This window comes from Papio anubis, chromosome 17 (genome assembly GCF_008728515.1).
Source record: "Papio anubis isolate 15944 chromosome 17, Panubis1.0, whole genome shotgun sequence".
NCBI classification, from domain to species: domain Eukaryota; kingdom Metazoa; phylum Chordata; class Mammalia; order Primates; family Cercopithecidae; genus Papio; species Papio anubis.
In genome coordinates, this window is record NC_044992.1 from 56,960,204 (window position 1) to 56,977,014 (window position 16,811).

At 44.7% G+C, this 16,811-nt stretch overlaps 1 protein-coding gene across 1 annotated transcript; it reads right to left on the minus strand.

The window, feature by feature from the left end:
• Positions 1-2,792: 2,792 nt before the first annotated feature.
• Positions 2,793-11,351, minus strand: LOC101008832 (archaemetzincin-2-like). Its single transcript, XM_009191036.4, is given in 8 exon segments — positions 2,793-3,142; positions 4,067-4,243; positions 5,291-5,454; positions 8,701-8,711; positions 8,713-8,827; positions 8,919-9,092; positions 9,399-9,678; positions 11,139-11,351. Coding segments are annotated over 7 exon segments (1,077 nt in total). The 5' UTR covers positions 11,139-11,351; the 3' UTR covers positions 2,793-2,986.
• Between the last annotated feature and the right edge of the window lie 5,460 nt (positions 11,352-16,811).

Genomic DNA, 16,811 nt, shown 5'->3' on the forward strand with positions numbered 1-16,811 from the left:
CCGAACAGAGGCCCTTATAGTGTCTACACCCTTTCAGCTTAAATGTCAGCACTGGCTGTACCGACAGAAGACTTGCATGACCTTTTCCTGAAATAAGCCTTCCTCTCCTAGCAACTCAGTATCATGGGCACATTTTTCCAGGTACACTAGAGTTGGGTGCTGGTCTAGAGCTGCACTGTCCAATACAGTAGCCACAAGCCACATGGGGCTGTTGGGCACTTGGAAATACGGCCAGTTGGAAGTAAGATGTACTGCAAGTGTAACATACACACGGGAATTTGAAGATGGTACAAAAAAAAAAAAAAAAGAGAGGATATAAAATATTCAGCATTGATATTGCTATTGATTGAAATAATATTTTGGATGCACTGGATTAAACAGAATATACTATTAAAATTAACTCCACTCGCTTCTTTATGCATTTGCTAATACGACTACTAGAAAAATTCAGCATACATATGTGGCTTGTATTATATTTCTATTGGACGGCGCTACTCTAGATATCAGAATCTAGAAAGTGACTGAGATTCAAACTCTTCAATGAAGCACTTTTTAAACACTCTACTGGGAAGCTGATTCCACTCACTGCTCTGCTGCCGTCGCAGTCCTGACTTTCCAAGGCCATGCCCAGAGCGCCGGCACACGTGGCTCTCCCTCAGGTAGGCCTGCACGGCGGGCGGCAGTGGAGGAGGTTACCCTGGGTCGCTGACGCCAGAGGAGGCCAAGCGACCCACCCCACACTTCTGAGCCCCGCCGGGGGAAGTCCCCGGGCGCGGAAACAGGTGGTGCGTCGGCGGTTCGCAGCTGCTGAGCCCGCGCGCCCGCACCCGCCTGGGCGCAGCCGGGGACAGCGACGCGCTTCCTGCCCGGGAAGGGCCCGAGCGCAGGGCCGGCTATAGCGGTCCCGCAGCTGCCTGCTTCGATTTTAGCACTCCCGCTCCCAAGAGGGAGTAACGCGTCCTTCTGTCCCTCTTAGGGCTTGAAATGTAAATTATTCTTATCAGGGGAATATGTGTTTCAAAAAGCAAGCTGGACAAGAACTGACGGGTAATTCTTCCATTTAACCCTCACCATTAAAAGTCTGAGACCTGAAAAACCTCTTGACTGGAGAGATACTCACTCCACAGGTGACCGGGATCACGATCTATGACATAATGAATCAAATTAACCGATTTCTAAGAGTATTTAGACAGTAGAAAATTATTACTCCTCTTTTTAGTTCAATACTTTGTTCATTCAGCATTTGCAGAACAAAATCTGCTTGGATTTATTTAGTGGAAATTATCTTTTAAAACAACAAAGATTTAACCATAGTACATAAAACTTAGTTGCAGTAGGCAAATTATATTTTTAAGCTGAACCCTAAGAAATTGTCCAAAAATACATACAAGTTATACACAGCACTTTTGATTGCTGAATAAATGCATCACATAAAATTTTTAGCAAGAGTGAACGATTTTTTAGATGATTTTTCTCCTGATCTCATAGTGCAGAGTATTCACAAATGGACCTTATATCTTCTCCAGAAAACCGTCATCCCCAGTTTATTGACCTAGGCACATCTTAGTTCAAAAGAGTTTGTGATGAAGGCTGATCTACAGGACTAAAACCATGCTTACCTTGTAGGAAAATAAAATGTAATTGAATAGATAATTTTTAAAGTACATTATTCAAGGAGAAAATAAGCCCTGTAACAGAATCCATAAAACACCATGCTCCATCAGTCTCTTTTTGCTAATAGAATGACCAAGTATTCTCTCCAATTAATTTTAATAGCAAACCACCATTTTCTAAAACGACTTAAATGGGTTCAATCAAGTAGGAGAATGAATCTAAGGGAAACCACTGACTCGGGGTATAAAATGTGCCTTACATCATATTGCTTACATCAAACAATGAAAGAATTTAGGTTTCAAATTACAAAAAAAAAAAAAAAAAAAAAAAATTACCTTTAAGTCTTACCCTCAAGGTAAGATAGGAAAGTGGGAAATGCTATCTGCTCACTGGCATTCCATAAAATATTCACTGTAATTTCTAGATTTCCAAAATACATCTATGCAGCAGAAGTGGTTTGTCAAGTCTGAGGTTTTCCACCTCCACCCCCGTAGCAATGGGGCTGATGTTCACACTCTGCAGGTCCTCATCAGCATTCATGGCACCCCGACAGATAACCCCATTAAACTCTCTCCCTGACTCAAGTAAACACTTCAAAATGTAAGAAGGTGAGAAGGACATTATTACTGAAATAAACCTGAAACCTGCTCTAAATCTATAGAAAAAATGCAACACTCACAAATACCATTACCCCTATTTGTAAGATCCCTCATAAATGACTATGTTATAGCTGAGACCTGCAACAGAACTCCCACCACCAAATTGTTGTGGTAGTGTAAGGACCACTGTTATTTTCACTTGCAAATATTCCTGAGAGGTCATATTTGAAGCTACTAAAAACTGATATAGGAATAAGGTGACACCCAGCAAGAGAAAAAAACGAGGTAATGCACTCCAGAGAGTAAGGAAGGCTCACGGAAGAGGAGGGTTGTGGTGAAGATCAGAGCCCACGGACGTCCAAAAATGTGACTTGGCTGGGCCTAACAGAGGGGAGCAGCTCTTCTAAAAACAAAATCACCCCCTGGAAATTATGTTGGTTGGTTCCTTGGGATATCTACCGTTCTTTTTCAAGTTATTTACTTGCTCGTTACTGCCAGTCCCAGCTTTGTTGGGAGACATAAGCATATTTGGGGAATGGAAATAAAGTGCCTGCTGCCACAGACCAGGCCAGCAAGATGAGAAGATAAAGAGTTTCTAGAGTTTTTATTATTCAAAATGAGTTTCATTTCAATTCAGGTACCTGAAAGAAGGTTCTAGTCTGTTACTCTGACACAGCACAAGATCAGTAGTTTATTCTGATGAAGTATTCCACCCAAATGAAAGCATAACATGCAAGTAGTCATTTATTCCAATCACTCCTAATTTAAGGTCCTTATTTTTGGAGAACAGCCAGGCATTTTATTATCCACTCTTTCCATTCCTTAAAGGCTTCCACGGGTTTCGGTAAATTCCCATTACCCTCACAACTGTGTTCTGGAGTTGCTCCAGGTGTGCCAGAAGATTCGTCATCATTCCACCTCACCAGTGCCTGGAAAAACAGGAAAGATGCGCATTTCAACAAACCACAGCAAAATACTATCAGGCAAGAGAAGAGCATTGGCTTCTAGATCATAGAGTGACATCTTACCCCACCAAGATGCTGCATTTGATAATGAGGGTGTGATATGAAATAATGCTTATGATATACTGAGTGAAATGGCGCATACCAAATATACACATACCAAAAATACGCACTGAAAAATGATGAAAAAGAAACACACTCATTCTTACACTTTTTTTCTAGCATGATAGGATATTATTTTTTCTCAATTTGCTGAATATTCCACAAGGCATTATATTCATTTGATATGTACGTATATACATAAGTGTACACTAACAGGCATGGGTAGACATATGTTGGTGAAAACACATGTGTAGACATTTCTGCGTAGTCACTTGAATGCACAGTCACACCCATGAGTAGCCACATGAATGTATATTGATGTTTGTGGGCATGTGTGGGGACACATATACACATACTGAGATTAGGTACTTTCCTTCCTCCTTTTTAAAGAAAATCATTTTTTCCTCCTAATGAACATCATACCTCTGTCCTATATTTGGAAAGATAAATCCTGTCCACACACTTATAGGGTTTAAAAAATGAACTTTGCCAGACATATCAATATTTATTCTGTTTTGCAAAGTCAAACTCTCTTGCCCTAAATGAAATAGAAACAGGGAAACTTCTTCCACTATTTCTCATAGAACTGTAAGCATAAATCACTCAAAGGCAAGCTAAAGTTTTTAAGAAGGGCATTTCTTCGCATGTTTTTAAACCACAGCTTCCTGCTTATCTTTACACTAATTTCCTCTGATAAATTATAACTCTAGAGAAGGATATAATAGAAATGTCAGTTTGCTACTCAGAGAACCACTTACCCCTCTTTACACTGTCCACCCCGCAACTTACTTAATAACTTTCGACAATGCTGAAGCCAATAGCACACTGCAACTTGTGCAAACAGGTAGGACAAAGGTTTAGAGGGCGCCGGTCAGCTTCTTCCAAGTGGTTGGAGCCTTGCATTAGGCATGCCAGCCACTGGCAGTGTCGCAGTCCAAATATGTGTCCGATCTCATGGGTTAAAGTCTGCAAGACAATCATGTTGAGGCTTTATAAGACCACCATCACATTACGCTACACGTCTTTTCTTTTTCTTGCTTCTCCAAGAAACATAGGAATCAACTCCCTTAGTATTATCACCAAAACTTCACCCCGTCCAGACCTTCAAAGACTTAATAATCCCTCATCTCCCCAAATGTCTTACTGCCTTTCTGCTATAGAATTCCTCAACCTCAACACCGCTGACATGTTGGACCGACAATACCAGGTTGTGGGAGGCTGTCCTGTGCCCTGCACGATACTTTGCAGCATCCCTGGCTCTACCCACTAGATGCCAACAGAACTCCCTCCCTGATCGTGAAAATCAAAAATGTCTCCAGACATTGCTAATATTCCCTGGATGGCAAAATCACCCCTGGTTGAGAACCCTTAATCTAGACTAGGGTACTTGTTGTAATTCAGATTCTGGGGCCCTTCCCCCAGAGATGCTAATTTCAGTAGGTCTGGGAGAAAGGGGGCTTGATGTGCATGCTAATGAGAACATCAGGTGGCAATGACACAGGGGACCCATGGAACACACTTAGAGAATGTAGTTCTAAGAGGCGTAGCTCTCAAACTCCAACAAATAGTTGGGGAGATTAGGAACTGCCAGGATAACTATAGTCGAGGATAGCCTGGAGCCCAGGGCAGGAAGGCCCATGCTCCCAGAGAAGCCAGAGCAGAGGTCCTCCAAAGGCCTGGGGAAGGCAGCTTTGCCCAATGACCACAGTAGCTTGAACAAGTAGGTTACCCATTCACACCAGAATTCAGGAATTACACTAATAGAGAACACATGGGTACAGCCAAGGCTGCGTGTAACTAGTACAAAAAACTGGCACTGATACCGTAAATTTCAATATGAAGATATCCATTTACCTTGTTTTATTGATCATTTCAGTCAAGCACTATGCACCAAAATTATACAAACGATACAAAGTCATTTATAATATTACCTTAAAGACTGACAATATACAATTTATGCAACTAAGATTCTCTTTTAAAAAACCGTCCTGTCGGATTTTTTTAGTAACTTACCTTACAGGATCGAAGTAGTAAAACACTAGTTATTTCTGGAATATAACAGTTGTCGAAAATTGAATAGTCACTTGAAGATGTTTTCTTGAGCTTCTTCACTTTGCCTTCATGGCGCATGCTATAAAAATCACTGCCATACCTGGCAAAGCTGAACATCCCCACACCTACAAAAAGAGGACAAGCAGCAACAGAATGAGAGTAAGGTCCCTGAGGAAAGACCAAAGAAAAGATCAAAGAAAGAAGAGCCTGCTGGCCCATCTGGCCAGTGAGTACACCTCTGTGTCACTGTGTCCCCATCATCTGATACACTTATGGTTTGCCACCAAAAAGGAAGATTTTGGTCCCAGATTTCTCTATCAAAATCTTTTGCGGCTATCCACTTTGCCTTGTCCTGTAAAACTTAATGGACTTGAGGTCAAATACTTGAGAAAGTGAAGTTTCAGAGTCTTTTCCCACAAAAGAAGTCTTTTTCTGAAAGTAGTAAGTACTCCAAATCAAGTACTCAAAAAGGAATCATAAAAAATAATCACATGGGTCAGGCTTGGTGGCTGACGCTTGTAATCCCAGGACTTCGGGAGGCTGAGGCAGGTGGATCACCTCAGGTCAGGAGTTCAAGACCAGCCTAACATGGTGGTGAAACCCTGTCTCTACAAAAATACAAAAATTAGCCGGGCATGATGGTAGGTGCCTATAATCCCAGCTACTCAGGAGGCTGAGGCGGGAAAATGGCTTGAACCCAGGAGGCGGAGTTGCAGTGAGCTGAGATCGCACCATTGCACTCTAGCCTGGCAACACAGCAAGACTCTGTCTCAAAAAAAAAAAGAAAAGAAAAAAGAAAATCACATGAACAATAGGCAGTCATTTCACTCTTTAAGGTCACACTAAACAGATCTGTTACACGTGTGTCTGGAGGGGTTGCTGGCCTTCCCTCACGCAGCACTGACTGAAGACAACTGCCCTGATGTCTTCAAGACCATGCTTTAAACCACGGCTTTAGACAGAATAACCCCTTCCCCTGCCCCACCCCCACCTCCTTTTTAAAGAACAGCCCAATTCTATTATGTCTCTAGTGTCTGGTGACCAGAATAAATACCCTTGTAACTGACTTCCTGTGTTACATTTAGAGTTATATCAACCATCTCTGCAAGCACAGAGAACACGGTTTGCTACATAACTCACTCTACAGGGTACTGCTTCATAATTCGCCTTGTTTACATGATCACTTTTATTTATGTCTCTTGTTCAGTTTTTATTTTAAAGTAATAAATTTTGAAAGAAAATAAACCCATAGTGGGTTTGTTCAATCTAATTTGATTCAAAAACAACTTCCTCACCTCCCTTTACCCAGAAAATGTGGACTGATATTCGAAAATTAGGGTAAACAGCATTCTGGAAGTTAAGAAAACACTAAATCTATTCATGTATCACAAGTAACCCCCTCTGGCCAATCCAGTGTGAGCATATCTCACTACAGTAATACTTTCAGCAAGGACACTTCTTTCTTCCAATAATCCTACAAACAGAAGATTATTTTCTTTCATAGTCAGTGCTTCTCAATTTAAAAATATGAAACTTTGTAAACTTGGAGAAAACAAGACCACTGTGTTAAGATATTGTCACTGTCTAATCCTGCTACTTTCCTATGTCAATCTTTCATGTCATGTAATATTTAAGAAACTTACAAAAAAAGAATTAAAACAGTTTGGAGAAATGTTTCCTGACCTCCTCAAATATGTAAGATAAATTAGCTAGCAATATCTAGATAAATGAAGATATGGTTTTAAAATTATTTTTTTAGCTGGGTGTGGTGACTCATACCTTTAATCAAAGCACTTTGGGTGGCTGAGGCAGGAGGACTGCTTGAGCCCAGGAGTTTGAGATGAGCTTGGGCAACACAGGGAGAACCTGCCTTGACAAAAAAAATAAAATACAATAGCTGGGTGTGGTGGTCCTGTGGTCCCAGCTACTCAGGAGTCTGAGACAGGAGGATCCCTTCAGCCCAGGAGGTTGAGGTTGCAGTGAGCCATGATCACACCACTGCACTCCAGCCTGGGTGACAGAGGGAGCCCCTGTCTCAAAAGAAAAATAAAAGGTAGATGAAATTATTTTTCAATATTTCCATCTCTATCGGGTTAGTAATAAAAGAGAAAACTTATGATAAAAACCTACCTCACACCACCAAAGTCAGTAACAGAGTAGTGACCCACGTCTCCAAGAGTGCATGTTGGTAGGGTCATGGCAGGCTACAAGAATCTCACATAAATGGAGAATAAAGAATAAAGAAATAGGTGGGAAGAGGCTCTATAACCCTACAGCCCCCACCTCTAGTAGAAACATTTGTCCCAAAAAGCTTACGACCCCATACAAATCCTAAGGCTCATGTAACATCCAGACCGACCATAAACTCTCAGGACAGTCCCTGTACTTACTCCCCATCCCCAGAACACTAATGAACCACTCCCCTTGGGGGGCCTTTTCCCTTTCAAGTCTGTCTTGGATTCTTGGGGATGAAGTTAGAGAGGTAAGAGCAAAAATGAAGGGGAGGAGAGAAGTAGAGAGATGACAAAAAAAAAAAAAAAAGACCTGTTTCCAGAACCTTTCCCATCCCCAATATTACCATGCAGAGTTCCTAATGAGTCAAGGTTTATTATGTATCTCAAATCAAAGACGGAAGTTTTGACTTTTTAAATTAAAAAACAAAAAACAATGTCATAGGATGAGAAGGAAGCATACACTTAGTCTATGGCTATTCTATCTGTGCAAGATGACTATGAAAAGAATTGAAAAACAATTAGCAAGATTTTCACATCCATTAATGAGAGTTCAAACTGTAATTGCTTTAATTCACCTTGCTACTAAATTACTGACATTTACTAGCTGTTATGCCGAATGCCTATATATGTGCCAGGCCTATATATGCATTTTTTTTTGAGACAGGGTCTCACTTTATTGCCCAGGCTGGAATACAGTGGGGTGATCACAGCTCACTGCAGTTTCAACCTCCTGGGCTCAAGTAATCCTCTCACCTCAGCCTCCTGAGTAGCTAGGACTACAGGTATGTGCCACCATGCCCAGCTAATTTAATTTTTTTGTAGACATGTGGTCTATGTTGTCCAGGTTTATACACACTTTTTATGTATAGGCGCTTTTATGTAAATTATCTCCAAATCACTCCATGATGTGAGTATTGTTACCTTTAAGGTCATGTATGTAGTGAGTGGCCAACCCGAACCTAGATTATCAGAATCTACCAACAGCACGCTTCCCATTATGGCATAATGTCTCAACTGAAAATACTATACAGTTTTAAATATCAATATGGTTCTTGGTTGGAATTTTTTCCCTTCTTTTAACATCTTCAAATATTCTCAAGTTGAAGAAGCTTCTAACAATGCCAAAAAAAGGAATACCATCTGTCAGAGGCCTGTCCAGAGACAAAATTCCACGAGTCTCTTGGGTAAAGATCAATCATTGTTATTTCCACAATACAGAAGGCATTTTCAGGTTTCTTCTTTTTCAAGAACTTCAGGATGTCCCCTATTTAAAAAGAAATACATAAATGTATGAGTGTATATTATATACATAGGCTTCCTTTACTCGGTTTAAATTGCAAAGTTGTGTAATTCACCCGCATGAATTTGTAGGTTTTGTGTGTTCTCCTTGACTCTAAAGGAACACCTTGTTGCAGAAACAGGAACTGGTTCTAGGAGTTTTACTCTCAAGCCATAGAAATATGCTTTACAGTAGCCCGTAAGCCATTTAATATATTCTTCACTGATAAGTCTGGTGTTTCCTAGAGAGCCTATAATATGGAAGAACATTTAAAAACAGACTTTAAGATGATTATTCAGTGTTTACCCAGTCTATGAGTAAGAGGATTCAAATTAGAAATAAAACCAACTCTAAATTTTCAATACACCTTTATCATTCATTGGTGTTGCTATGAATTAAAAAGAAACAAAATGTTCTAGGTCAGTTTGGCTACAAAACTTGTACCGTTGCAATGAATATCAAAAATGATCCTAAAACAGCCCATCTGAATCAGACCAATAGCCCGGACTATTCCTGACAACAGCGCCATTGCAAAACCGAACCAACCAGTATTTACCAATGGACTGTATATAAATGCTGCGTTTGTCTGGAGTGGGTGTCTTTCTGTAAGGATCACTGAAGAACTGTTCAAAGTCTTGGGGGGCCTCAGGGTGGGAGGTGATCCAATCTGGAGAATGCAAGGTAATCGGCCCAAAGAGATCACTGGCTGGCTGGAAGGCTTCATTCATTAAACGCTGTTCCCCAGCATCTAATTTCTCATACTGTGACACAAGCACTGGGTTCTTTGATTTGAGAGCTGTTTTTAGTGTCTGTTCGGAGTGCCGTACTATTTGCATCTAACAAAAAAACATAAGTAGTCAAATATAAAAATACACATCCATATTGGGCACTTTACCTATCCTCCATATACAGCTCTGATTTATCCCTAGAATGAAATGACTGATTGCTAATGCTTTAGAGTGGTCACACTTAGAGTGGTTTCCTCACGTCCAATCAATTTCTTGGGGATCTAAGAAATTAAAAAGAAAATCATGAAATCCATTCCTCCATCTCATATGGAACCCGCTCCCATTACAAAAACGAGTGGTGGCCAGGCGTGGTGGCTCATGCCTGTAATTTCAGCACTTTGGGATAGAAGGACTGCTTGAGGCCAACAGTTTGAGAACAGTTTGGGCAACATGGTGAGACCCTGTCTCTACAAAAAATTTAAAAATTCCCTGGGCATAGTGGTGCACACCTGTGGTCCTAGCTACCAGGGAGGCTGAGGTAGCAGTGAGCCATGATCGTGCCACTGCACTCCAGCCTGGGCAAGAGTCCAAAACAAACAAAAAAAACCTCATGGTGACCATAGGAGCAGGACCTCACACCCAATTTCCTTCGTTCAGGGAATAATAGTATTAGCCTGGCACAGTGGCTCATGCTTATAATCCCAGCACTTTGGGAGGCCAACGCAGAAGGATTACTTGAGCCTAGGAGTTTGAGATCAGCCTGGGCATCATGGCAAAATCCCATATCTACAAAAAAATTAGCCGGGCATGGTGGTGTGCACTTGTAGTCCCAACTGCTTGGAAGGCTAAGGTTGGAGGATCATCTGCGCCCAGGAGGTCGAGGCTGCAGTGGGCCGTGATCGTGCCACTGCACTCCAGCCTGGGCAACAGAGACTTTGTCTCAAAAAATAATATTATGAATTGACTCATTAGTGCCACATGAAAAATACTCATCGTTTCTAATGTGACTCAAAGATCTTCAACATCAAATAAAAACAAAACTAATGTAAGCCCTATCATTTCTGCAATTTAACTGCAGGCTGAGAAGCTACAGCTTAGCCACTGAAGTTTACGGCCTCAAAGTCATGTCACATTAGGGAAGACATCAGATGACTAATCAAAAGCCAGACTCACAATGACAGGTTTCTTCCATTCACATTGTGTTCCTATGTAGAGCTTTCATCCTTCCTCTTGAATGGGTCAGATGTTCCGCCACGAGGCTTTTTGAATTAGACAAGGAAAAAATTGAACATCTCTGTCTGGATCATCTCTGTCATATTTCCTAATTATCTAGATTTTGCCAGTTTAATGATAGACAGCTGATGGGAAAACTTAAGCTAATGTCTGTTCTGATTGAACCTCTGAATTCTGGGGTTGAAGAGGCTGGTTGAAATTCCAGATCAAATGTCTCTGTACTCAAAGCTCTGATATGAGCATAGGCTCATCCTCACTCCCACACAACTGGGCTGAAATCTGACTTCTACAGGACAACATATAAAACAAGATGTACCTTCCTGTAGTCTACCTACCTTGATTAGGAAGGAAGGCTCCCACGGAAGCTTTTATCTTACAAGGACGGACACGTCTGGGCCTGGCCGGAAGTAAGTTGTGGAGTGTGCCTTCATCTTAATATTAAAAAGGTAGCCGGGCGCGGTGGCTCAAGCCTGTAATCCCAGCACTTTGGGAGGCCGAGGCGGGTGGATCACGAGGTCAGGAGATCGAGACCATCCTGGCTAACATGGTGAAACCCCGTCTCTACTAAAAAATACAAAAAACTAGCCGGGCGAGGTGGCGGGCGCCTGTAGTCCCAGCTACTCGGAGGCTGAGGCGGGAGAATGGCGTGAACCCGGGAGGCGGAGCTTGCAGTGAGCCGAATTGCGCCACCGCACTCCAGCCTGGGCGACACAGCGAGACTCCGTCTCAAAAAAAAAAAAAAAAAAAAAAATATTAAAAAGGCAGTGTGAAAGGTCAGGAGGCCTCCTCTTGCCTCCCAAGCCTAATCTAGGGAAGCTGCGGGAGAAGATAGGCAGGGGGCGCATAATATGGTCACTGCAGTGGGCTGGAGGCCTGGGATGCTTTGGTCCCAAAACCAGAACATCCCGGGCAAACCGGGAGGAGTTGGCCACCCTGGCTGGTGGGGCCTATAGCAACTCGCACTGTGGGCTCTGGTCTGTGCAGGCACAACCCAGTCTCCGGCTGGGGGTGGAGTGGGGGTTCCCCGGGTACTCTCGCTTCGCCTCTTCTTCCCCCAGGAGCCTCTGGAAAGGCCTCCCTGGCTCCCCAGAGGCACTCCGCCCCCGCAGTCCCCGCGGCTTCCGCCACGTCCGCCCCTCCTACATCCTCATCCCTCTCCACCGACCGCGACTGGCCCCCGCCTCTACGACCCGGCTGCCCCGCCTAGGGTTCCCCGCCCAGCTCTGACAGCACCCGCGAACCGCCCTGACTCAACAGTCCTCAACACCACCCACCCGCGACTGCTCTCACGCGCGTGCGCACCACGTCTCTTCGCACTACGCCGCGTCACGCCCACTGGCGCCACGCCCCTTCGCGCCACCCGCCGCTCCGCTCCGTCGCTCCCGCCCTGTGAGCCCCGCCCCACTCGCGACCCGCTCGCGCCACGCCCCTGAGCGCTAGGCCGCCTGGGCAGGCGCAGAGCTGGAGTTCGGCGGCTGCGGCCGGCCTCTTCCAGAGTCGCAAGGGGGCTATAACCCCCAGCCGTCCGCCCCGTCAGTCGCCAGTTCCCTGCCTGCCCTCGCGGGGGCTCCGCGGCCTGGTTTTCGAGAGCCACAGACGCGCTCGCGTCTTCGGGGTTGCCCGTGTGGGACTGCTTGGCAGGCCGCGGGTTTGAGAGGCGTCCAGGCGTGACGAATGCAACCAGCGTGGCCCCAAATGAGTCGGCGGCCGCCACAGGTTGATGTAGAGCCGCGGCGCTCCCCGGGACCGTCACCCGCAGGACTTTCCCTTCTTTATTTGTTGGGGGCGGTGGAGGCTGGAACCCAGACGCTCAAGTGTGGGGCGCGTCCTCGTGGCGTCCCTGGCGAAAACCCGGATGCCAGGAGGGGCAGTGAGGTCGGAAAGGCACCGCGGGGCCTGCATTAGGGCTGTGCTAGCTCTGTGGCATCGGGTGAGACGTTCAGTCTCTCTGGGCCTCGCCATTCTCTTTTTCTTTTTTTTTTCTTTTTTGTTTTGTTTTTGAGACGGAGGCTCTCTCTGTTGCCCAGGCTGGAGTGCAGTGGTGCGATCTCAGCTCACTGCAACCTTTGCCTCCTGGGTTCAAGCGATTCTCCTGCCTCAGCCTCTCCAGTAGGTGGGACTAGAGGTGCCCACTATCACCTCCGGCTAATTTTTGTATTTTTAGTAGAGATGGGGTTTCACCATGTTGGCCAGGCTGGTCTCGAACTCCTGACCTCAGGTGATCCGCCAGCCTTGCCCTCCCAAAGTGCTGGGATTACAGGCGTGGGCCACCACGCCCAGCCTAGGGCCTCGCCATTGTCATCAGTAAGATGAGAGGACCCCCTTCGGTCTTGGGAATGTGGGAGCTCAAAGCACGTGGTCCCAGGACACTCCCCTATACAGCCCCTGATGCATCCCAGCGCCCATCAGGCCTTAGGACACGGCGGATTGCCAGACTTGGTAATGCCACTGAGTGATCCCAGTTACAAATCGCCACCTCACCAGCGTCCCCTCTCCCTTTGAAGTTGGCCTTTAAACAGGCCTCTACTCCCACACCCGCCTTCCTATCCGACTCAGTTCCTTCTTTACCAGTTTATGCCATGATCCGTTGGTCCTAGCAGCTTCCTAAAAGCAGCCCTGGGGAAGCCCAATTCCATTACAAACCTGTTTCCCCAAACCTCCCACTGGTTCACTTCCAAGACCTCACCTTAAGGGACACCCAGCTTCCTTCCCTGGACACTTACTTCCCTCCCACACTTCCCTCAAAAATACTAAGCCCTTGTTTTTATTTTCCAGCTATTGTCCTATCGCTACAAAAGTAACCTCTTATTTATTTAGAGACGGAGTTTCACTCTTGTTGCCCATGCTGGAGTGCAATGGCCCGATCGCAATCTCGGCTGGCCGCAACCTCTGCCCCCTGGGTTTAAGCGATTCTCCTGCCTCAGCCTCCCTAGTAGCAGGGACTACAGGCGCCCACCACCACGCCTGGCTAATTTTTTGTATTTTTAGTAGAGACGGGGTTCCACCATGTTAGCCAGGATGGTCTCGATCTCCTGACCTCGTGATCCACCTGCCTCGGCCTCCCAAAGTGTTGGGATTACAGGCGTGAGCCACCGTGCCCAGCCTTTTTTTTTTTTTTTTTTTAAATAAAGACAGGTTTTCACCCTGTTGCCCAGGCTAGTCTGGGACTCCTGAGCTCCGGTGATACACCTGCCTCGGTCTCCCACAGTGCTGGAATTGCAGGTGGGAGCCACCACGCCCGGTCTCAGTTCTTTTCAAGTCAAGCCATTTTACCATCTTCTGGATTTTCCTCATCCTCATTCTCCTTCCCAGTCTCCGGGAAAGACAAGCACATTTTCTTGATGACTTCAGCACTTCTAACCCCTTGTTGGCTCTCCTTAGAGGACATTAACTCTGTGTGTTTGAACCTTTCAACTTCGAGGATCTCCTCAGCCCTTCCTTATTTGTTCACCCTTCTGGATCATGAAATCTCCAAATTTGTCTTTTGAACCCAGTGCCCATATCCACCCTCACCTGAACCCATTCTTTAATAAAATGGATTCTCACCATGACTGTTCTCAAAGTTTGAAACCGAGAATACTGATGCGCCACTCCTGCTTCAATGCTTGAGAAGTCGTGGGCTTTCTTCCAAGGGCCTTTTGACTGGGCGTCTATCTCCCGACAGCCTGAGGTGGTGTAGTGCTTGAATCCTAAAACCCTCACTTACTAGCGTGGGACCTGTGCCAGTTACTTGACCTCTTTTTCATCTCTTCACTAGTTTGTAAAACGGAGACAATTACAGCACATCTTTTTTCATTATTATTATTATTGACACGAAGTCTCACTCTGTCACCCACGCTAGAGTGCAGTGGCGAGATCTTGGCTCACTACAACCTCTGCTTCCTGGGTTCAAGCGATTCTCGTGCCTCAGTCTTCCGAGTAGCTGGGATTACAGGCATGCACCACCACGCCCGGCTAATTTTTGTATTTTTAGTGGAGATGGGGTTTCACCATGCTGGCCAGCCTGGTCTTGAACTCCTGACCTCAGGTGATCCACCTACCTTGGCCTCCCAAAGTGCAGGGGTTACAGGTGTGAGCCATCGTGCCCCACCTACAGCATATCTTAGCAGAATTTTAGGGATAAAATGAGTCCCTTTGGATATTGTGCCTGTTTTTGACTGAACGGCTGGCTGCCTTCTGACATCCTGAGTGGCTTCTTTAGCTTAGTTGTCACCTCTTCTATAGCCTCATCCCGCCTCATGACAAGACTTCTCTTCTGCCTGTTCATTGCCTTGTGTGTACATAATAATACTGCAGTCGTCCTTGTCACAGTGATTGTAACCTATTTCTTACATGTCACCCTTACTCAACTGCGAGATGCTGGAGGGTAAAGACTCTCATACGAGGTGTCTGAAGCAGAAAAGGTATTCACTAGATTTTCATTCAGTGTTTTTTTTTTAGATGGAGTCTCACTCTGTCACCCAGGCTGGAGAGCAGTGGCGTATCTCAGCTCACTGCAAGCTCCGCCTCCTGGGTTCATGCCATTTTGCTGCCTCAGCCTCCCGAGTATCTGGGACTACAGGCATCCGCCACAACGCCTGGCTAATTTTTTGTGTGTGTTTTTAGTAGAGGCGGGGTTTCACCATGTTAGCCAGGATGATCTCTATCTCCTGACAGTTTTTTGGTATTCATTAAAAAGAACTTCATTTTGCATTTAAACTGTTTAAATTTCTGAATCATGAACTTTGTACTTGCTCAAAAATTTTAGGATAGCATATTTCTGCATAGTCTAATATTTATTTTTTTAAAAAAACTGACCAGGCATAGTGGCTCATGCCTATGATCCCAGCACTTTGGGAGGCTAAGACAGGAGGATCACTTGAGCCTAGGAGTTCCAGACCAGCCTGGTCAACATAGGGAGACCCCATCTCTAAAAAAAAAAAAACCCCAAAAAAACCTGGTGTAGTGACACATGCCTGTAGTCTCAGCTACTTGGGAGGCTGAGGTGAGAGGATGGATTGAGCCTGGGAGGTCAAGGCTGCAGTGAGCCGTGATTCACAGCACTTCAGCCTGGGCAACAGAGTGAGACCCTGTTCAAAAAAATAAACAAATAAACACCTTAGCGCTTGGGGGAGTTAGGTTTTGTTGTGTATTTTTTCATTAGAAGAGAAAGACAGTCTCCCTTACTAAGATATTTTTGCCTGTTAACTAATATGCAGTTGCAGAATGCACCATAGACTGGCTACATTTCGAAGAGCACTACAAGTTCTGATATTTAGAAATGAGTGAATATGCCAGTGGTCCAAAGGTGGAAAAGAAAGTTGGTAACAACATTAGAAGGTGGCAGAAAGCAGGAAAGAAATGTAACATATATGGCAGATGAAGGGTTTTAAAATAACTTTTATGTATCAACACGGAAAAGATAAACACCATGACATAAAAATGAGCAAAAAATATGAACCATATAATCCGAATAGTCCATTAACATTCATGTGTTCAGTAAAGTTGAATGAACTCAAATGAAAACCACCCTTATAATTTTATCTTACCTGCTAATTTGGCCAAACTGTTTATTTTGAAATAATTTCAAGCTAACAGAAAAGTGGCAAAAATAGTATAAAGAATCCTTACCTTCAGGGCCGGGCGCGGTGGCTCATGGCTCACGCCTATAATCCCAGCACTATGGGAGGCCGAGGTGGGTGGATCATGAGGTCAGGAGATCCAGACCATCTTCGCTAACACAGCGAAACCCCATCTCTACTAAAAATATAAAAAATTAGCCGGGCGTGGTGGCAGGCGCCTGTAGTCCCAGCTACTCGGGAGGCTGAGGCAGGAGAATGGCGGGAACCCAGGAGGCGGAGCTTGCAATGAGCCGAGATCTCGCCACCGCCTGGGCGACAGAGTGAGACTCCATCTCCAAAAAAAAAAAAAAAAAAAAAAAAAATCCGCAGTACTTAACATTTTACCTCATTTCTTTATCATTCTCATTCTTTCTGTGTCTTTATCTCTGTCTCTCTCTATATGCAAAT